The 20,260-nt window shown below is 70.3% G+C and overlaps 3 protein-coding genes across 4 annotated transcripts; 2 read left to right on the top strand and 1 right to left on the bottom strand.

Moving 5' to 3' along the window:
* The first annotated feature begins 87 nt into the window (after positions 1 to 87).
* CEND1 (cell cycle exit and neuronal differentiation 1) lies at positions 88 to 2,443 on the top strand. Of its 2 annotated transcripts, none has more exons than XM_051830017.2 (2): positions 88 to 251; positions 1,241 to 2,443. In XM_051830017.2, exon 2 carries the CDS (start codon positions 1,313 to 1,315, stop codon positions 1,763 to 1,765), a length of 453 nt encoding a protein of 150 aa, XP_051685977.2. In that variant the 5' UTR covers positions 88 to 251; positions 1,241 to 1,312; the 3' UTR covers positions 1,766 to 2,443. The 2 variants fall into 2 exon arrangements, with proteins under 2 accessions (XP_051685977.2, XP_051685978.2); XM_051830018.2 differs by having other exon boundaries at positions 103 to 251; positions 1,299 to 2,443.
* A 6,169-nt stretch (positions 2,444 to 8,612) lies between these two features.
* GATD1 (glutamine amidotransferase class 1 domain containing 1) lies at positions 8,613 to 12,346 on the top strand. The gene is made up of 8 exons (XM_051830011.2): positions 8,613 to 8,755; positions 8,940 to 9,016; positions 9,355 to 9,460; positions 9,558 to 9,665; positions 10,173 to 10,267; positions 10,714 to 10,807; positions 10,908 to 11,016; positions 11,198 to 12,346. The coding sequence occupies exons 1-8, from the start codon at positions 8,668 to 8,670 to the stop codon at positions 11,202 to 11,204; spliced, it is 684 nt and encodes a 227-aa protein (XP_051685971.1). The 5' UTR covers positions 8,613 to 8,667; the 3' UTR covers positions 11,205 to 12,346.
* Positions 12,283 to 18,433, bottom strand: TALDO1 (transaldolase 1). Its single transcript, XM_051830010.2, has 8 exons — positions 18,255 to 18,433; positions 14,997 to 15,120; positions 14,421 to 14,528; positions 14,186 to 14,317; positions 13,077 to 13,252; positions 12,802 to 12,999; positions 12,563 to 12,708; positions 12,283 to 12,474 (listed from the first exon to the last, which is right to left on the bottom strand). The coding sequence occupies exons 1-8, from the start codon at positions 18,349 to 18,351 to the stop codon at positions 12,430 to 12,432; spliced, it is 1,026 nt and encodes a 341-aa protein (XP_051685970.2). The 5' UTR covers positions 18,352 to 18,433; the 3' UTR covers positions 12,283 to 12,429.
* Between the last annotated feature and the right edge of the window lie 1,827 nt (positions 18,434 to 20,260).

Genomic DNA, 20,260 nt, shown 5'->3' with positions numbered 1-20,260 from the left:
GGCCGGGATGCTGGGCGGCCGCCTGCGCTAAGCCTCGCCCCGGCCGGGGGCGGAGCCGCGGTGGCCGCGAGGGGCGGGCGCTGAACCTGCGGCCCCGCCCCTCGCTGGTCTTCTGCCCGGGCGCGGTGCATTGTGGGCATCTCCCAGGCTCTCCGCACCGCACCGCATCGCATCGCATCGCATCGCCTGGGCAGCCGCCGCCCGCCGTCCAGAGGGAACGCAGCGCCGCGGTGCGAGGCCCGCAGGACGGCGTAAGGCGGGGGGCTCGCGGGTGGGCGGGGGGGGCCGAGTGTGGTGCCTGGGGGTGCAAGCCTGCCTGGTGCTCTCCTGAGCACCGTGGCTCTGGGAGGGGGAAGAAGCGGCTGGGAGGTGAGAGGGCTCAGAAATAAGGGAGGGGGAGACCACTGCCCGCTGCGCATGTGATGCCCAGCGGCTGGCACCCCCCTGCCGGGGGCGCTGGGGGTGGGAAAGGGAGGCCCTCGCTCCCTGGGATGCGGGGCAGTGGCTGGTCCTCTCCCCGGACACCCTCCTCACGCGGTGACCTTCAGATGACCTTCAGTGAGGTCACTGCATCAGGCCCGGGGTGGGGAACCTGAGCGGCAGCCTCGTCACTGGCTCCCTCTTCCTTCCCGGCTGGGGGACCCCTCAGCCTTCCCCCAGGGGAGACAGGCGGCCCCAGGTCTCCAGGCAGGCGGCTGGGCCTGGGGTGCTGTCCCCGCCCTCACCTGGGCCGCTGAGAATCTGGGCGAGGCCCAGCCCATCCTGCACCTGGCCTGCAGGCTTGTTCTGGGGACACCTGCGTCCCCAAGGCAAGCACTGCCCCGGGGCAGCAAGGACTCAGTGTCCTTGAGCTGCCTGCAGAGGGGACCTCCAGGGAGCAGTCTCAGTGCCACCTCCAGGTCCTTGCAGTCCCACTCCCAACCCCAGCAGCCGCCTGCAGCCGGCCCCGCCCTGCCCTTCCCCACCTGGGCTGAGTGCGCAGGCCGGATTCTTCCCCCTCGGTGCCTCCCTGCCCTGCGCCGGCGGCAGGGGCGTAGCCCAGATCTGCAGGAGGGCCCTGTCTGCCCACCTGCGGCCAGCCAGAGGGCAGGAGCTGGTGGAGGCCAGACCAGCAAGAGGAGGGTCTGACACCCACAGGAAGCTCCCTAGAGGGGACTCCTGGGGGGACCATGAGCCAGGCAGGGGTGGGGGCGCCCAGGAGCGGAGCCTTGCCCACCCCCTCCCTGGTGTCTGCCTGCAGGCCCGTACCATGCTCAGGGACCAGCCGCGCTGACCGCCTGCCTGTCCCACACGCCCAGCAGCCCCACCTGCCATGGAGTCCAGAGGGAAGGGAACCAGCAGCCCCAAGCCCGACACGAAGGTGCCCCAGGCTGCCACTGAGGCCAAGGCCCCCCCAGCCACCGACGGAAAAGCTCCCTCCGCCAAGCCCGTGAAGAAGGAGGCCCAGACGGAGAGGCAGGAGCGGCCGGCAGCCCCTGCCCCCGCGCCAGCCAAGGCAGACCCCGCCCTCCTCAACAACCACAGCAACCTGAAGCCGGCCCCCGCCGCCCCCGCCGCTCCCGCCGCGCCCGGCAGTCCCGACGCAGCCCCAGAGCCCAAGGGTCCCGGGGATGGGGCCGAAGAGCACGCATCCACCTGCGGGGGCCCCGGGGGCCGAGGGCCCTGGCCCTTGGAGAACTTGACCCCCTTGCTGGTGGCCGGGGGTGTGGCCGTGGCAGCCGTGGCCCTGGTTCTTGGAGTGGTCTTTTGGGCCCGGAAAAAATGATGCCCGGTGCCCAGCTCGGGGCCGGGAGCCACTTTCTGTACAGAGCTGGAGGGCAGTGCATGCAAGGCCTCACCGTCACACATCCGTGTACACACGCACACACACGCACACGCACTCCCCAGCCCCGCCCCCGGCTGCACAGCCCTAGGGCCGTGGAGAAGGATGGGGCATTAAAGGGCGTGGTGTCTCATTCTCCCCACTCCTGCTCTCTGTGTGCAGCTGGGCGGGACACGGGGGGCTGACCGGAGGCGGCCTCCGCCAGTCCCTGGCCGGGCTCTGCCCAGGGCACCTCTCCCAGCTTGTGCCCGGGAGCCCCTGGGGCTGGGACTGCCTCACCCCCTGCCCAGAGTGGCGACTGTCCTGGGGGCAGCCGAGAGCCCCAGGGAGGGGAGGACCCTGAGGACCCCGCCCCCAGCTCCGCGAGGGCCCCTCCCATCTGCTTCCAGCGCCCCCTGTCTAACAAGCGTATAAATGCAATAATACCGGTAGAGTAGAACCATTTGGCGGGCGAGCGACACCCGTGCTCGGCCCCATCCTGCCTGCAGGGAGACTCTGGCCCTCGGCCCTGTGGCAGAGGGCTGGCTCTGTGGGAGCGAGGTGTGCCCACATCTGGGTGGTGGCCGTGGGCACCCCGGGCCCGAGGAGAGGCCGAGTCTGAAATAAACTCTGTTATCCGAAGGCTGGGCTGGCGTCTCACCCTGCACTCGGGTAGGGGGTAGGGGGTGGGGGCCGTGAGGCCCAGGTGGGGGCGTCTCACCTGCACTGGGAGGGGCGGGGCTTCCATGGGGGAATGAGGAAGGCACAGATGCCCATGCTGGGCTTTCCAGGGACAGGTGGGGGAGCCCCAGGTCCCCTGGCCGGCCCCCTGCCGCCCCAATGCCCCTGAGCCTGATGGGCTGACTCGCAGACCCTCAGCCTTCCCGGGAGCCCTCACACCAGAGGGACACTGAGCAGTGGGGCCATGGGATCGGGGACGGGGGCCTCATTCCAGGAGGGGCCCTGCTGTCGGCCTCTCAGCACCTCTCCCTGGAGGCACGCAGGCCCCCAAGCCCACCCCAAGCAGCCTCCAGCTGACCAGGCCTCCATGTAGCCCCAGAAGTGCTGTGGGCTCTCCTGGGCACCTTCCCCTAGACCTGCTCTACTTCCCGCGGGCCCTGCTTGTGCCCACCCCCACCCAGAGACACAGCCCACATCCGTCTCTGGGCCCCCAACCCAGGCCCAGATGGGGTCAGCACCCATGGTGCACCTGCTGCCCCGTCCCAGAACACCCCTCCAAACCTCCATTTTTGTCCATATACGTATAAAGATTTATTTGAGAAGCAGAGTTAGAGAGAGAGAGGTCTTCCATCACTGGTTCACTCCCCAGTTGGTCGCAACGGCCGGAGCTGCGCCAAGCCAAAGCCAGGAGCCAGGAGCTTCCTCGGGGTTTCCCACACGAGGGCAGGGGCCCAAGGACCTGGGCCATCCCCCACTGCTTTCCCAGGCCAGAGCAGAGCTGGATCGGAAGTGGAGCAGCCGGGACTCAGACTGGTGCTCATGTGGGATGCCAGTGCCGCAGTCAGAGGCTTGACCCACTACACCACAGCGCCAGTCCCTGTCCACATGTTTTTTTAAGATTTATTTTATTTATTTGAGAGACAGAGATCTTCCACCAACTGGTTCACTCCCCAAATGCATCAGCCAGGGCTGTGCCAGGCCGAAGTCCGGAGCCAGGAGCTCCTTCCGGGTCCCCCACATGGGTGCAGGGGCCCCAGCTCTGGCCATCATCGGCTGCCTTCCCAGGCCACCAGCAGGGAGCTGGACTGAACAGATGCTCTGATTGGGATGCCGGTTCACAAGCAGTGGGGTCACCTGCTGCACCTTCGCGCCGGCCGCTGCAGCCTCTTAACCTCTGCACCCCCTGCCACCGGCAAGTCCAGGAGGCCGCCGGCCGCGCAGGGAGCAGGGTGCAGGGCACAGGGCGCATGCGTGGCTCCAGCTTCCAGCTCACCAGCCCCTCCCAATCCCGCCATCCCGGCAGGCAGGCAGACAAGCTGTTGCTGGGCGTCCGGAGAGGGGGCGGCTGAGTCCCCCGGCGGCCGGCCCTGGGCGCTGCGGCCCTGGCAGAGTCTGAAGGGTGCTGCGGCTGTGCCGGCCTCGCGGGGCCCCTGCGGCACTGGGAGCAGAACAGCACTTGTTTTGTTTATTTTTTGTCTCCTAGTTGTTCACCCACCTGAGAGAGAGCATCGCTGGCTGGCTCACTCCCCAAATGCCTGCGAAGGCTGCGGCTGGGCCAGGACTCGAACCCGGCACTCGGGAGCAGCACAGGCGCCAGCCTGGCCCCCGCACCAACACCTGCCCGCTCCCCTCCTTTTTAGGGCTGAAGAAAGCAACATCCCAGGAAGAATGGGGGGGGGTGCCCGTTCACGTCCCGGACGCGGGGACGCACGCTCAGCCGCCCGTGCACCCTGCACTCACACGGACTGCCTGCCACCTGGGCCGCGACTGCGTCTTTCCCGCCAGGACGCCCCAGGGCCCCGTGCACCCCCCGCCCGGACACGGGTCCCATCCTCTGCCTCCTGGCACGGCCCACCCTGAGCTGGCCGCCTGCCCCTGCCCGAGACCCCTTCCTCACGTCACTGCACAGCGGCCTTGTTTCTCCGACTTGGCGTCATTCCCAGAGACCCTCCTAAGAGGGTCTTGGGGCCGCCCAGGGCTTTTTTTTTTTTTTTTTTTTGGATTTATTTAGGGGCCTGTGTTGTGGCACAGCAGTCAAGCTGCCACCAGGACACTCGCACCCCACATGGGCGCCGGTTCCGATCCTGCTCCCTGCTGATGGCCAGGGAAAGCAGCGGAAGATGGGACAAGGGCTTGGCCCCTGCGCCCCGTGGGAGACCGGATGGAGCTCCTGGCTTTGGCCTGGCCTGGCCCTGGCCACTGTGGTCATCTGGGCAGTGGACCAGTGGCTGGAAGGCTGCCAGGTCCCAGGCCTGCCTCCACATTTTTTTTTAAGCAGGGAGCTGGATTGAGGCGGCCAGGGCCCACACTGGGGCTCCTGTGGGATGCCGGTGTCACAGCGTGGCTCAGCCCACTGTACCACGGGGCCGGCCCTCGAGAAAGAGTTTTCATTATTCTACCCCAGAACTACTCACGGGTAAGGTCTACGCAAGCGTCAATGTAAAAAGCACACAGTGCACAAAGCAAAGGCCGAAAAACTCGGAGCCGAGGGGGGGCCCCAGGGCAGCTGCACCCCCACCCGGCCCCCTGCCTCCTCCTCACACCCACCCCTCCCCCACACCTGGGACACCTGCCCCAGTGCTCAGGCCCTGCCCCTGCCCCTGCCCAGGGCGAGACCCACGTGTGGGGGTTGCCATTCACTGCCTGGTGTCCCTGCCCCTGCCTGAACCCATCCACACGGCACCCCCCCACCCCCACCTAATCCCATCCACACGGCACCCCCCACCCCCACCCGATCCCGTCCACACGGCACCCCCCACCCCCACCTGATCCTGTCCACACGGCACCCCCCAACCTCCACCTGATCCCGTCCACACGGCACCCCCCACCCCCACCTGATCCCGTCCACATGGCACCCCCCCACAGGCACCCCCCACCCCCACCTGATCCCGTCCACACGGCACCCCCCACCCCCACCTGATCCCGTCCACACGGCACCCCCCACCCCCACCTGATCCCGTCCACACGGCACCCCCCACCCCCACCTGATCCCGTCCACACGGCACCCCCCACCCCCACCTGATCCCGTCCACACGGCACCCCCCACCCCCACCTGATCCCGTCCACACGGCACCCCCCCACCCCCACCTGATCCCGTCCACATGGCACCCCCCCACAGGCACCCCCCCCACCCCCACCTGATCCCGTCCACACGGCACCCCCCCACCCCCACCTGATCCCGTCCACACGGCACCCCCCCACCCCCACCTGATCCCGTCCACACGGCACCCCCCCACCCCCACCTGATCCCGTCCACATGGCACCCCCCCACAGGCACCCCCCCCACCCCCACCTAATCCCATCCACACGGCACCCCCCACCCCCACCTGATCCCGTCCACACGGCACCCCCCCACCCCCACCTGATCCCGTCCACACGGCACCCCCCCACCCCCACCTGATCCCGTCCACACGGCACCCCCCACAGGCACCCTCCCACCCCCACCCCCCACGCCACAGGCCCAGGGAGGACTCTCCTCTCCTGGTCCAGGTGCCCACATCCGGGATACCTGGTTGCTAAGGCATCTCAGTGAGGGAAGTTCCTGGGAAGGCGGCGCTGGGCGGACAGCGCCTACTGCTGCCCAGGGGCTCTGAGGGAGGGCGAGGAGCAGGCAGGGGCCACCGGTCCAGGGAGGCCTCACCCAGAGACCGGAGGTGCTCCCCACCCCTGGATCCCAGCACAGCAAGGGCGAGAGACAGAAACCAGACCATGCAACCTCTGGTGCACCCCTCGGCCCTGACACAGCAGAGCCCTGGTGCCCCCGCCCAAACCTGCTCCAGCACCCGGGTCCTGAGTAGCCTGCGAGTGACCCCAGCCCCACACCGGGTCCTGAGTACCTTGAGGATGACCCCAGCCCCCACACCCCAGTCCTGAGTAGCCCGCGGATGACCCCCAGCCCCACACTGGGTCCTGAGTAGCCCGCGGGTGACCCCAGCCCCACACTGGGTCCTGAGTAGCCCGCGGGTGACCCCAGCCTCACACCGGGTCCTGAGTAGCTTGAGGATGACCCCAGCCCCACACTGGGTCCTGAGTAGCCCGTGGGTGACCCCAGCCCCACACCCCAGTCCTGAGTAGCCCGCGAATGACCCCAGCCCCACACCGGGTCCTGAGTAGCCCATGGATGACCCCCAGCCCCACACCGGGTCCTGAGTAGCCCATGGATGACCCCCAGCCCCACACTGGGTCCTGAGTAGCTTGAGGATGACCCCAGCCCCACACCCCAGTCCTGAGTAGCCTGAGGATGACCCCAGCCCCACACCGGGTCCTGAGTAGCCCGTGGGTGACCCCAGCCCCACACCCCAGTCCTGAGTAGCCCGCGAATGACCCCAGCCCCACACCGGGTCCTGAGTAGCCCGCGGATGACCCCAGCCCCACACCGGGTCCTGAGTAGCCCGCGGATGACCCCAGCCCCACACCCCAGTCCTGAGTAGCCAACGGATGACCCCAGCCCCACACCCCAGTCCTGAGTAGCCTGAGGATGACCCCAGCCCCACACCGGGTCCTGAGTAGCCCGTGGGTGACCCCAGCCCCACACCCCAGTCCTGAGTAGCCCGCGAATGACCCCAGCCCCACACCGGGTCCTGAGTAGCCCGCGGATGACCCCAGCCCCACACCGGGTCCTGAGTAGCCCGCGGATGACCCCAGCCCCACACCCCAGTCCTGAGTAGCCAACGGATGACCCCAGCCCCCACGCCCCAGTCCTGAGTAGCCTGAGGATGACCCCAGCCCCACACCCCAGTCCTGAGTAGCCCGCGGATGACCCCCAGCCCCACACTGGGTCCTGAGTAGCCCGCGGGTGACCCCAGCCCCACACCCCAGTCCTGAGTAGCCCGCGGGTGACCCCAGCCCCCACGCCCCAGTCCTGAGTAGCCTGAGGATGACCCCAGCCCCACACCCCAGTCCTGAGTAGCCTGAGGATGACCCCAGCCCCACACCCCAGTCCTGAGTAGCCCACGGATGACCCCAGCCCCCATGCCCAGGTCCTGAGTAGCCCGCGGGTGACCCCAACCCCACACCGGGTCCTGAGTAGCCCATGGATGACCCTAGCCCCCAGACCCCAGTCCTGAGTAGCCCGCGGGTCACACCCCAGTCCTGAGTAGCCGCGGATGACCCCAGCCCCCACGCCCAGGTCCTGGCAGGGGACTGCCCAGCAGGTGCAGGCCTTCATCACCCAGGCCCGGGACTCTTCCCAAGAGGCGCCCCACGGCCGGGCCGCTGGCTGCAGACCTGTGTGGGCCCCAGGACCCCCCTGTGCTTTGCCCAGCTGCCCAGAGCAGACCTGGTCATGTCCAGGTGTGTCCAGTCCCTTGGCCCTAAGCAGCACCTGCACCTCACCTGGGGGCAGGGGCCACGGGGCCGGCCACCAGAATGGGAGGGGCCCCGCCTGCAGCCGCTGGGGCCAGTGCACTCCAGGGCTTGCCCAGGCCTCTCCCCAGGGGTCACAAGATTGCCCAGGGCTGCAGCAGAGGCCGCTGGGCCCTCCATGCCCCCAGCATGGTCCTCAGAGCCCCTTGGCCTCCTCAGTCCGCCAGCCCAGGCCGTACTGAATGCCCGTTAGCCGGCAGAACCCCCACCCAGCAGCTTCAGATCCGCCGGGCCCCAAACCCAGACCCTTGACGCGGGACACCCCCAGCAGCCCGGCCAGAACCCGGTCGTCTGCCCACTGTCCTGGGAGGCGGAGCCCACTCGCCCCTGCCCACCCCCCTGGACGCCTGCGGAAAAGCCCCTACCCCTCAGGTGCACAACCTGCGCGGTTACCTGCCCGGACTCAGGAGGCGCCCCCGGGGCAGGGACCCGCGCCCACGGGAAAGGACCCTCGTGCACGGGGCAGGCACCCCTGGCCGGCGCTGGCTGGAGGAGCCCATGGCCAAGTTAGGGACAGGAAAGGGGGAACAGAGCTCCCGCAGTGACCAGCACCAGGTGCGGGCCGGGGTCTCCTCGAGTCTGCGGGCATCCGGCCGGGGAGCGCTCTCTCGCCGCTCTCCGGAGCAATCCCCGCCCCCAAGCCAGGGCAGCCGCGGGCCCTCGGAGCAGCGGAGAGAGCGGCCCGCTACGCGCCCAGACCCCCAGCCCCAGGACGGACACCGCCCCGTGAAGAAGGCGACGGCGCATGCGCCCAGCCGCGGCCCCGCCCCGAGCTCGTACCCCTCCGGGAGCGCGCGCCCGAGCGCCCAGCCCCTCGGCGCATGCGCACGCACGCCCCCGCCGCCATGGCTGCCGAGAGGCTCCCGAGCCGGCCCGCCTGTCTTCTGGTGGCCAGCGGAGCCGCGGAAGGTGGGGTCGCGGGCCGCGGGCGGCCGCTCGCCGGGAGGCGCGGGCCGGGGTCCTGGGGGCGGCCCTCTGCGGCCCTGCTGCCCGCGCCTGAGGGGTCTCCCAGGAAAGGCCCCCGGCGGCCGCAGCGTCGGTGGCCAGCGCTGGGGCCGGGCCGCCCAGGCTACCCGAGACCCTCGTCCTGCAGGTGTGTCCGCCCAGTCCTTCCTCCACTGCTTCTCGCTGGCCAGCGCCGCCTTCAACCTGCAGGTGGCCACGCCCGGGGTGAGTTCCGCCAGCGCCCCGGGGTCCCGGCCCCAGGCGGCTGGGGTGACCCCTGGGCTGGCTCGGCCGAGGGCGCCTCTGTGGCTTTTTGTTGCCTGTGGGGGCGGGCGTGGCCGTGGCCCTCAGGCGTGGACGGCTCCTAGGAGGGCCGCGTTGTGCGTCTGTGGCTGCGCAGGCTGGGACTGAGGACTGTGGGGTCAGGGGTGTGGCAGAGCCCGCAGGACCCCGGGCTGTGTCCACTCGCGTGTGGGACTGCCCTGGGCCGCCACACACAGGGCCCCCTCTGCCCGAGGGCCTCAGCCGACCCGGGATGACCAGCGCTCGCCTTGCGTGGGCAGGGGAAGGCCGTGGACTTCGTGGATGTGACCGAGAGCAACGCGCGCTGGGTGCAGGACTTCCGCCTCAAGGCCTACGCCAGCCCTGCCAAACTCGAGTCCATCGACGGTGGGCGGAGGGCGTCCCCCGGGGGAGGGAAGCGAGGGGAGCCTGGCCCTGCCCCCCCCCGGCGGCCGTGCTGGGGCTGACCGCGGTCTCCTCCCAGGCGCCAGGTACCACGCCCTGCTGATCCCCAGCTGTCCCGGGGCCCTGGCCGACCTGGCCAGCAGCGGGTCCCTGGCCCGCGTCCTACGGCATTTCCACTCTGAGAGCAGTAAGTGGCCCCGGGGCCCGGGCGGGTGACAGAGTGGCCCGGGCTCGGTGGGGCTGGGGGGGGTGATGAGCTGGGGCCGGCACTCATGAGGACAGTGTGAAGGGTGTGGGGCCTCCCACGGTGTCCCCGCAGCACCTGGGGATGGCAAATAGGCCCACCGGACCCCCTCAGCCTCCCTGGGTCCCCCTACACTTCCACTGGCCCCCCTAGACCCCCGAAGCTTCCCAGGACCCCCAAGGCCCCCCTGGATCCCTGCAGCCCCCTAGACCCCCGTGGCCTCCTGGACCCTTGTGACCTACTGGACACGCGCAGCTTCTTGGGACCTCCGTGGCCCCCCTCTGGCCTCCCTGGATCCCCACAGCCTCGTGGGACCCCACTGGCCCCCGTGGGTGTTTCTGGGCCACCAAACCCTGCAGGCCTGGGCTCTGAGCAGGCCCCTCCCGAGCACCTGCTGGGTGTTTCCTGGGGGGGGGTCCGGGCCTCAGGCCTCCCCCTCGCTGCTTTCAGAGCCCATCTGTGCCGTGGGCCACGGTGTCGCCGCCCTGTGCTGTGCCACCAACGAGGACAGATCCTGGGTGTTCCGGGGCTACAGCCTGACGGGGGTGAGTGCCTCCCGCCCGCCCCGCCCTGGGGCTGCCCGTCCCATGGGGTGGGGGCTGTGCGCCTGCCGCTGCACACGGCCCCTCCAGCAAGAGTGGGCGCCTCGCTCAGGGGCTGTGAGGGGTCTGGCGCGGCTGAATGACAGCCTGGGGCGAGGACGGGGTCTCCACCTGCCCGGGCCCGCTGGCTATGGGGTCGGAGGGAGAGGCCCCGAGGTGGGCGGCAGTGCAGCCTGTGACTGGCTGCCTCCCGCCACCCCAGTTCAGCCGTCCTCCCTCCCTGTGGGACCCCCCCCCCAGCCTGGCCTGACTCGGCCCCGTCTGGCGTGTGTGGTGGGGTCCCTCCCTGCTCCGTTTGGCCTTGCCGGTCTCTGCGGCAGCCTTGAGTGGCGGCGGGTGGTGGGCGCTGGGCGGGGCAGCCGGCTCAGCTCCGCGCCCGCCGCCCCCAGCCCCCCGTGTGCGAGCTGGTCCGGGCGCCCGGCTTCGCCCGCCTGCCGCTCATCGTGGAGGACTTCGTGAAGGACGCGGGCGCCAACTTCAGCGGTGAGCCGCGGGCGCCGCTGCGGGGATGGGTGGGGCTGGCAGCCCGGGCCACGCGGCCTGCGGCCCGCTGACCACCGGAGCCCGTGTCCTCGGTCCTCAGCCAGCGAGCCGGGCGCCGTGCACGTCGTGCTGGACCGCCACCTGGTCACCGGCCAGAACGCCAGCTCCACCGTCCCCGCCGTGCAGAACCTGCTCTTCCTCTGCAGCCGGTGAGGGGCGGGTGGGGGGCCGCGGGGGCCGGTGGGGGGCCGGGTGGGGGGCCGCGGGGGCTCGGTGAGGGGCCACGGGGGCGGGTGAGGGGCCGCGGGGGCCGGGTGGGGGGCTGCGGGGGCTCGGTGGGGGGCCGCGGGCCAGAGCTGGCTGGGCCCTGACCGAGTGCCTGTCCCGCAGGAAGTGAGCCGGGAGGCCACCTCGTCCTGGAGCCCCCCCCCCCCCCCCCCGGGTGCTGGGCGCAGGCTCCTCCCGCCCTGGCCACTGGGGGAGCCTGGGGAGGGGACGCTCGGACCGGAGGTGAGCAGGGCTGTTTTGGAGCTGCAGCCCGGCGCCTGGCTGGTGCCCCCCTGAACCCTGGCCTGGCCTGTGGCCTCAGATTGTCAGAGGCGGGGGGCCCGGAGCTGGTGCCGTGGGGTTCCCTGCCCGAGCCCTCCGCCCTCCTCCCTCCTGCTGGGGTGTGGCCTGGCTGCAGCCTCCCTGCCTCTGCCCCAGGCAGCTGTCCAGTGTGGGGGTCCCAGCCCACCCAGTGCCCACGGCCTCCCTGGCCCCTCCACGGGTGCTGGTGGGCGCGCAGACGTGGGGGGGACGCAGAGAAGCAAACCTCCACCTTGACGCCCGAGGTCCGGGCTGGCTCGGCGGTGCCCAGCTGGGGGCCTCCTGGTCCCTGTGAGCTCGGGGACTTGGGGCACATGTGGTGTAGTGGTGGGCGCCTGGGGGAGGAGCCCCCCAGGCACAGGAGCCCAACAGGAGTCCCAGGGTGGCCCAGAGGAGGAAGCGCAGGAAGTGTGCCTCAGGAGGGCCTGTGTAGGGGGCAGGGACAGGGCAGGACTGCACTGCCCCCCAGGGAAGGGGAGGCCCCAGCGTCAGGGCCCCCCAGGGAGTTGAGTGCAGGGAAGGGCTGCCCACAGGGCCTGGCCTCCGTCCTGGGAGACCTGCAGGGTCAGCTCCCAGGGAGGGGGCTTGGCTGCTGAGGGAGGGACCCAGCGCCGGGTGTGGGATGGTGAGGCTCTGCTCAGCCCTGCTGTCCCCACAAGGTGGCGCCACTGGGCTGCACAGGAGCCTGAGCCTGGCCTGGCCCCGGAGGTCAGCAGTGACTGCTCCCTGCACCCCGAGCTGGGACGCAGGGCAGGACCCCAGGACCCCGGCACCAAAGCCCACCCCTCCCAGCCCCACCAGTGCAGCTCTGAGGCCGACCCTGACTGGGGTCAGCCGGGAAGGGGTGTGACGGGCGGTGGCTGGGGCAGGGAGGAGACCACAGAACAGTGAGGAAAGTGACTGCTTCAATGCGTTAGGCAGAATTTACATAAAATCAGAAACCTGTGTCCATCCCCGCTCCAATTGCTACAAAACGATTCGTCAAGCCAGGCGTCCGCCCGTCCTGGAGGGCGCGGTCGGGTCCCGCCGGGGTCTCACTTGCCGTTCTCCGAGCCGTTCTCCGAGCTGAACATGCGCTCCTGCGGTGGAGCGCGGGGTGAGCGGGCCCCCAGCACGGGTGTCTGGCGCGGGGCAGCCCCCCAGCGCTGGTCTCCCCCGGGCACTCACCGTCAGCACGCGCTCCAGCTTCACGGCGTCGGCGGTGAACTTGCGGATCCCGTCCGAGAGCTTCTCCACGGCCATCTGGTCCTCGTTGTGCAGCCAGCGGAAGGCCGCCTCGTCCAGGTGCACCTGCTCCAGGTCGCTGGCCTGGGCTGCGGGACGCACACGCACCAGGGCCCTGCAGGCCTGCCCCGGCCCACGCCCCGCCGCCCCCCGCCCGCCCGCCCCCGGCGCGCCGGCCTCACCCGCCTTGGCCGAGAGCACGGGCGCCAGTTTGGTGCTGTCCCTCTGCAGCTCCCCCAGCAGCTTGGGCGAGATGGTGAGGAAGTCACAGCCGGCCAGCGCCTTGATCTCGCCCGTGTTGCGGAAGGAGGCGCCCATGACGATGGTCTTGTAGCCGAACTTCTTGTAGTAGTTGTAGATCTTGGTGACGCTCCGCACCCCTGCAGGGGCCGGGCACAGGTCAGCCCGCTCGCTGGGTCAGCCTGCCCCACCCTGCAGCCCACGCCCGCGGCCTCACCAGGGTCCTCGAGGGGCTCGTAGGCCTTCTTCTCCGTGTTGGCCACGTGCCAGTCCAGGATGCGCCCCACGAAGGGGGAGATGAGCGTCACGCCCGCCTCGGCGCAGGCCACGGCCTGGGCGAAGGAGAAGAGCAGCGTCATGTTGCAGTGGACGCCGTGCTGCTGCTCCAGCTCCCTGCGGGCGGGGACACGGCCTCTGAGAGGAGCCCCCCCAGCAGCCTGCCGCAGGGCAGGTGCCGCAGCCTGCACGTCCACACCCCGACCTGCGCACTGCGCGGGAGGCAGGTGGGGCCGTGCCTCGTTCACGTGGCCCGGCCACAACAGGCAGACCCGCCAGGGTCCCGCACGGGCCTGTCCTGGCTACAGCTGCGCCACCCCAGGGACTCCAGCCGCTAGCTCCTGTCCCTTCTGCGCCGAGCATCCACGTGTACACGTTCACTCTAATAATTTATCTTAAAAGACGTGATGTACTGTCCATTTATTTGAAAGCCAGAGGTGGACATCAGCACACACACAGCCCTTCTGTCTGCTGGTTCACTCTCCAGATGCTGGGCCAGACGAGCCAGGAGCTCATCCGGGTGTCCCCCGTGGGTGCAGGGGCCCGGGAACTTGGGCCATCACTGTGCTCTCCTGGGCCGTGCAGTGGCTGGGGGCTGGAACTGGGACGGAGCTGGGACTGGAACCCACGCTGCCGTGGCGTCCCAGACAGCACACGCCGGCCCCGACCGGTCACGTTTAAAACCATGTAAGATCTCTGCTGACTCTGCCTTTCCGAGAAATCAATCATTTGAGACAAAAGGGGGGGGGCTGGTGCTTGTGCCGCCCCCATCTGAGTGCCAGCTGCAGTCCCAGCTGCGCCACTTGGTCCAGCTCCCGGCTAACGGCCCCAGGAGGCTGTGGAGGTCGACCCCAGAGCCTGGGCCCTTGCACCCACGTGGGAGACCCTCCAGGCTCTGGCTTCAGCCTGGCCCAGCCCTGGCCACTGGGGCCATCTGGGAGGGAACCCGCAAGTGGAAGGCCCCTCTCTCCCCCTCTGCCTTTCAAATCAGTAGCTAAGTCTTACACCGCACGCCCACTTAGGCCTGTGGGACCAGGCGGGCACACCTACTTTCCTGCCTGGATGCCTTCCCAGGTGGACGCCAGCTTTATCAGAATCCTGTCCCTGCTGATGCCGGCTTCCTCGTAGAGCTGGATGAGGCGCCTGGCTCGGGCCACCATTGCGTCCTTGTCGAAGGAGAGCCTGTGGGAGCGAGGGGACCCTTCCAGGCGGTGCAGGGAGGAACCGAGACCCCGCCCTCCACAAGTGCCTGCCCACGCCCTGGGGCTGCCAGGATCGCACGCACCTCGCGTCCACCTCTGTGGACACGCGGCCCGGAATCTTCTTCAGTATCTCTGCTCCGAACAACACAAAAAGCTTGTCCATGGCGTCTTTAATCTGGTCCTCTTGGGACCTGAAATTCCAGAAGAAGCATGCTCAGCTCAGGCTTACAGGGGTCTGCGAAGCAAGTCCCGCTCCCCCAAGGACGCAGGGTGACGGGCGGGGGACGCGGTGCCTGCACCCTGCATGCGGTTCCCTGCCCGAGCACCTGGGAGGCGGCACGGGAGGGTCCAAGTGCTTGGGCCCCTGCACCCACGGGGGAGACGCGGCTGGAGCTCCCGGCTCCAGCCTGGCCCAGGCCTGGCCGCCGAAGGCATCTGGGGTGTGACCCTTCACTCTGCCTCTTCAGCAGAAAAGTGGATAAGACATTAAAAACATCATTTGAGAAAGGAGCGGGGACCTCGGTGTTACACCGTGGGGTGGGCATGTGGGGCGCACGCTGCAGACGGAGCCCGAGTGCGGCAGGTGCGCCCGGCTCAGCAGGCACTGGGGACGCCCCAGAACCCGCGCCTGAGGGAGACGGGGCCTGGCCGGCACTCACCCGCCGCGCGCCTTGCCGTAGGCCATGGCCTCCTGCACCAGCTCCTGGTAGGCGGGCATCTGCGCTGCGGCCAGGATCAGCGACGGGTTGGTGGTGGCATCCTGGGGCTTGAACTCCTCGATGGCTGGGGGCACGATTCCCACACACAGGAGGGTCAGTCGGCGGCAGCCTGACAGGGTCCCCCCGGCCCCACGCCCCTCGCCGTCTGTCGCCAGGGCTGGCCAGGAAGCAGCCGTTTGCGCAATGGCGAAAGCACCACCAGTGCCGAGCGCCTGAGGCCAAACGCACTCGGCGAGAGCCGACTTCTGGTCCCGTGGGAGCGGGCGGGGTGCCCACTGGTGCAAAGTCGGCACACAGCAGGCTGCCGCCCGCAGGCCCCATCTTGGCGTGAGCCCGTCCTCAGGAACCCAGTGGCGCCTGACCTGGGCCTTGTGGCCAGGCCGCCCCAGCGGGACATCCACGTGAAAAGCAGGCCGGTGTTGGGCACAGCGGGTTAGGCCGCCTGCAGCACCAGCACCCCCCACGGGCGCCTGCTCCGTCCCGGCTGCCCCACTTCCAATCCGGCTCCCTGCTGACGGCCGGGGAGGCTGTGCTTGGGAGACCCAGAGGTCCTGGCTCCCAGGCCATCAGGGGAGAGAACCAGCGATGGAAACCCCCACCCCCCACCCCCCGCTCTGCCTTTCAGGTAAATAATAAAACTTTACAAAGAAGCACAGCAGGTGCACAGCCCTGGTGCCGCCCAGCGCCGGTCACCGCAGGTGCCGAGGCAGGAGTTCCCTGAGCAAAGCACGAAGGTTGGTGGCTGACGGGGGGACCCCGTGTGCCCTCCGGGGCGACGCCACGCACGCGCCCTGACAGGCGGAAAGGGACGCCTAGCTCCCAGGGCCGGACACCTCCCCAGCTGTTTGTTTTAAGATTCGTTATTTACTTGGAGGGCTACCCGCTGGTTCACTCCCCAAATGTCCACAGCGGCCAGGGCTGGGCCAGTCAAAGCCAGGAGCCGGCAGCTCCCTCGGTCCTCCCACACGGGCGCCCGGGCCATCAGAGCAGCTGGGGCTGCAGCCGGCACTGATATGGCTGCTGGCCCCTGCGGTCCTCAGGATGTCCGCACTAGGGCACGGAGCCGGCACGGTCGGCCAGAACCCACCGAGTCCTTGGGAAGCTGGCGCTGGTCACCTCGTTTTCACAACGCAAAGCAGGACCAAGGTCTGGCCGGGACAGCAGACAGCTTCGGGGCCCAGGGACCCTGCACACGAGGGGGGCTCCAGGAAGAGCACCCACAGCTTTGATCTCGTTTCCGAGGAGGCCTGTGGGGCCAGCGTCTCTGACCCAAGAGCTGGGCCCCTGCACCCACGGGGGGACCCGGATGGGCTCCGGGCTCCTGCTCCAGCCTGGCCCAGCCCTGGAGGTTGCAGGCATTTGGGGAGAGCTTTCTCCTCCTCTCCCCTGTCCCTGTCCCACAGCGGGGAAGGCATTAGGACACTGCTGGGTGCCTGCGCCCCACCAGAGGGCCCGGGCTGCAGTCACAGCTCCACTCCTTGCCCAGCCTCCTGCTGGACACGCCCTGGGGGGCAGCAGGTGCCGGCTCCGGGGCACGTGGGGAAGACCCTGGTGGTGACCCGAACTCCTGGTCTTGTCCCAGCCCAGCCCCAGCTACGGCGTTATCAAATTAAATTAAAATATCATCACTTGTGTTTAAAGACAGCTCGGCCCCGCCCACAGCCCCCCATCTAGCTCGACCCCGCCCACAGCCCCCAGCTCGGCCCCGCCCACAGCCCCCAGCTCGGCCCCGCCCACAGCCCCCAGGCTCTAGCTCAGCTCTGCCCACAGCCCCCAGCTCGGCCCCGCCCACAGCCCCCAGGCTCCAGCTCGGCCCCGCCCACAGCCCCCAGCTCGGCCCCGCCCACAGCCCCCAGGCTCTAGCTCAGCTCTGCCCACAGCCCCCAGCTCGGCCCCGCCCACAGCCCCCAGGCTCCAGCTCGGCCCCGCCCACAGCCCCCAGGCTCTAGCTCAGCTCTGCCCACAGCCCCCAGCTCGGCCCCGCCCACAGCCCCCAGGCTCCAGCTCGGCCCCGCCCACAGCCCCCAGGCTCTAGCTCAGCTCTGCCCACAGCCCCCAGCTCGGCCCCGCCCACAGCCCCCAGGCTCCAGCTCGGCCCCGCCCACAGACCCCAGGCTCCAGCTCGGCCCCGCCCACAGCCCCCAGGCTCCAGCTCGGCCCCGCCCACAGCCCCCAGGCTCCAGCTCGGCCCCGCCCCCAGCCCCCAGCAGAGCCGTGCACCAGCTCCCCGGTGGGCGGCCGGGACCCAGGGACTGGGCCGTCACCGCTGCCGCCCAAGGTGCGCACGGCAGGGAGGAGGGTCAGCACCGAGACCGGCCGGCGGCCGGTAAACAAGCGCCCGCCCGGTTCCTCAAGTCACCGTGAGAAAGCAGAAAGGAGAGGAAGTCGCCTCCTCTTCCTCCTCGCGGGCCGACTCCCCCGAGAACCCTACCTGTCCCCAGCACCCACGCACCCTGCGAGGGCGCGCCAGCCCCTCCCCGCTCCCACAGCACGACCACCCCCGGGCGCCACCCACCCACCCCGCGGGGCCGACTGGCGGGGGCGGGGGCAGCGACACCGGCCCGGCCCGGGCGAGCCCCAGGGCGCACGGCCTCCGCGGCTCAGGGGCTCTGGACGCCGGCCCCACCCTCTGCCCGGTCCTGAGGGGGCTCCCGGGTAACCAGGGGCTCCGAGGCCGGGGTGTCCCGGGGGCGCCACGGAGCCGGCGGCCCTGACTCAGGCTGCGGTCCCCTGACCCCGGCCCCGGCGCCCCTGACCCCGGCCCCCGCGCCCCCGACCCCGGCCCCCGCGCCCCCGGCCCCGGCCCCCGCGCCCCCGACCCCGGCCCCCGCGCCCCTGACCCCGGCCCCGGCGCCCCCGGCCCCGGCCCCCGCGCCCCCGACCCCGGCCCCCGCGCCCCTGACCCCGGCCCCCGCGCCCCCGACCCCGGCCCCCGCGCCCCCGGCCCCGGCCCCCGCGCCCCCGGCCCCGGCCCCCGCGCCCCCGACCCCGGCCCCCGCGCCCCTGACCCCGGCCCCCGCGCCCCCGGCCCCGGCCCCCGCGCCCCCGACCCCGGCCCCCGCGCCCCTGACCCCGGCCCCCGCGCCCCCGGCCCCGGCCCCCGCGCCCCTCTCCGGGTCCGCGGAACTTCCGCCCCGGGCTGGAGGCCGGCTCGGGCGCCGCGCGGGCGAGGGCGCGTGCACCGCGGCCCGGCCTCACCGTGGAAGTCGCCTGTGTCGGCCACCACAGTGGTGAACTGCTTGAGCTGCTCCAGCGCGGACTCCATGCGCTGGCGCTTCACGGGGGACCCCGACATGGCGCGGCGGCGGCGGCGGCGGCGGCGGCGGCGGCGGACGCGGGAGGCTCAGGCCGGGCCCACAATGCCCCGCGCGCCCGGCCAATCGGAGCGCGGGGCAGGAGGGAGGGGCGGGAGGCCCCGCCCCTGGAGACGGGCCCCGCCCCTGGAGACGAGCCCGCCTCCTCGCATGAGCCCCGCCCGCGGAGGCCGAGGCCCGCCGCTCCCCGGCGAGAGTGGGCAGGGCCGCGGCGGGGCGCGGCTGGGGGTGGGTTCTCTGCAGCCGACCAGTGCCCGTGAACCGGGGTGCGGGGCTGCGCGTCGTTCCCTGGCCTCGCGTCTTCTTGCGTCTAGTTCTGAACGTTGCGTGTCGTGCTCGCCTGGTCCCCTTTGGGGCGCCCGGTGGGGACCCACCCGCCGCAGTGGTGCAAACTAGCTGCCAGGGGACCTCTCCCCACGGAGACGGAGGTGGGACGCGGGGCGCCTCTGCCAGTGCGGACGCTCCGGGCCCGCTGGGACCCGCACGTGGCGCTACGGGCCTACAGCCCCGCACAGGGCGAGGACCGGGAGGGGCTGGCTCTGGGGCTGGGTGGGGTGGGGAGGGGTCGACGCAGAGGGTGAACCCGAGTGGGAGCCCAACCTCTTCTCTCCTGCCTCTTGGTTTCCTAAGTTATGTGTTTGAAAGGCAGCGAGAGGCCGGCGCCTCGGCTCACTAGGCTAATCCTCTGCCTTGCGGCGCCGGCACACCGGGTTCTAGTCCTGGTCGGGGCGCCGGATTCTGTCCCGGTTGCCCCTCTTCCAGGCCAGCTCTCTGCTGTGGCCAGGGAAGGCAGTGGAGGATGGCCCAAGTGCTTGGGCCCTGCACCCCATGAGAGACCAGGAGAAGCACCTGGCTCCTGCCATCGGATCAGCGCGGTGCGCCGGCTGCAGCGTGCCAGCCGCGGCGGCCACTGGAGGGTGAACCAACGGCAAAGGAAGACCTTTCTCTCTGTCTCTCTCTCTCACTGTCCACACTCTGCCTGTCAAAAAAAAAAAAAAGGCAGAGAGAAAGCGCGCGCAAGTGAGCGAGAGAGAGAGAGAGAGAGAGAGAGAGAGAGAGGGCTTCATCGTCTGGTTCACTCCCCAGGTGGCAGCAGGGCAGGGCCAGGCCCAGCCCTGGGCGGCGTCCTCTGCTCTCCCAGGCGGTCAGCGGGCGCTGGATGTGGACCAGGCAGAGCAGCCTCTGGAGCTCGGTATCTGCATCCAAGACTCCGGCACAACCCGGTCCCCACCGGGTCGTCTAAGTGACTTGTTTATTTAGAAGAGAGATGGAGAGAGACAGAACGAGAGACACAGAACGAGAGACTGAGAGAGACAGGGAAAGAGCCCATGCCCACAACAGCCTGGCTGAATTCGGATTGGACGCTCCAGGTTTCTCCCTGTAGCAGGGAGCCGGGGTCAGGGCTGAGCAGGTGCCACCGGGCTGGGGGCTGGGGGCTGCCCACCAGCTGGAGGGGCGCACACCCTGTTCCCTCACCCTCCTCCCTCCTGCCCAGGGCTGGCAGCTGCTTCCCCCAGGGCCACGTCTGCACAAACCAACTTCCCCGTTCAGCCCTGGGCACAGCAGAGGCCCCCAGGCCCTGGCCCCGCCCCTGGGCTCCCCGTGAGGGCCGGGCACCTGCTGCTGTGGCACCAGAACCTCACTTTGCCTGGGGCCCCTCAGACGCTCCCACAGGAGGTGCCAAGGTGTGGTCAGGGTCAGTCTTCGTGGTGCCCCCGACCCCCGAGCTGCCTGTGTCCGGGCAGTGCCTTTCTGGAGGACGGAGCCAAGACCTCCAGCTGCGCCGCGTGCAGAGAGGAGTGGGCCTTGTGGCTCAGCAGGTGCCTGCTCCTGCTTCCACCCAGCTTCCTGCCATGGCCTGCGAGGCAGTGGTGATGGCTCAAGTCCCTG

This window comes from Oryctolagus cuniculus, chromosome 1, assembly GCF_964237555.1.
Source record: "Oryctolagus cuniculus chromosome 1, mOryCun1.1, whole genome shotgun sequence".
Classification (NCBI taxonomy): Eukaryota; Metazoa; Chordata; class Mammalia; order Lagomorpha; family Leporidae; genus Oryctolagus; species Oryctolagus cuniculus.
This window is presented reverse-complemented; position numbering and strand designations above follow the sequence as displayed.

Excerpts from the sequence above, each read along its gene's own strand:
- CEND1 (XM_051830017.2), top strand. The coding sequence starts at position 1,313 with ATGGAGTCCAGAGGGAAGGGAACCAGCAGCCCCAAGCCCGACACGAAG.
- GATD1 (XM_051830011.2), top strand. The coding sequence starts at position 8,668 with ATGCGCACGCACGCCCCCGCCGCCATGGCTGCCGAGAGGCTCCCGAGC. Across the intron at positions 9,017-9,354 it reads TGCAGGTGGCCACGCCCGGG|GGGAAGGCCGTGGACTTCGT; the intron begins GTGAGTTCCGCC and ends TTGCGTGGGCAG. Across the intron at positions 9,461-9,557 it reads CAAACTCGAGTCCATCGACG|GCGCCAGGTACCACGCCCTG; the intron begins GTGGGCGGAGGG and ends GTCTCCTCCCAG.
- TALDO1 (XM_051830010.2), bottom strand. The coding sequence starts at position 18,351 with ATGTCGGGGTCCCCCGTGAAGCGCCAGCGCATGGAGTCCGCGCTGGAG. Across the intron at positions 15,121-18,254 it reads CGACACAGGCGACTTCCACG|CCATCGAGGAGTTCAAGCCC; the intron begins GTGAGGCCGGGC and ends TCGTGCCCCCAG. Across the intron at positions 14,529-14,996 it reads TACGGCAAGGCGCGCGGCGG|GTCCCAAGAGGACCAGATTA; the intron begins GTGAGTGCCGGC and ends CTGGAATTTCAG.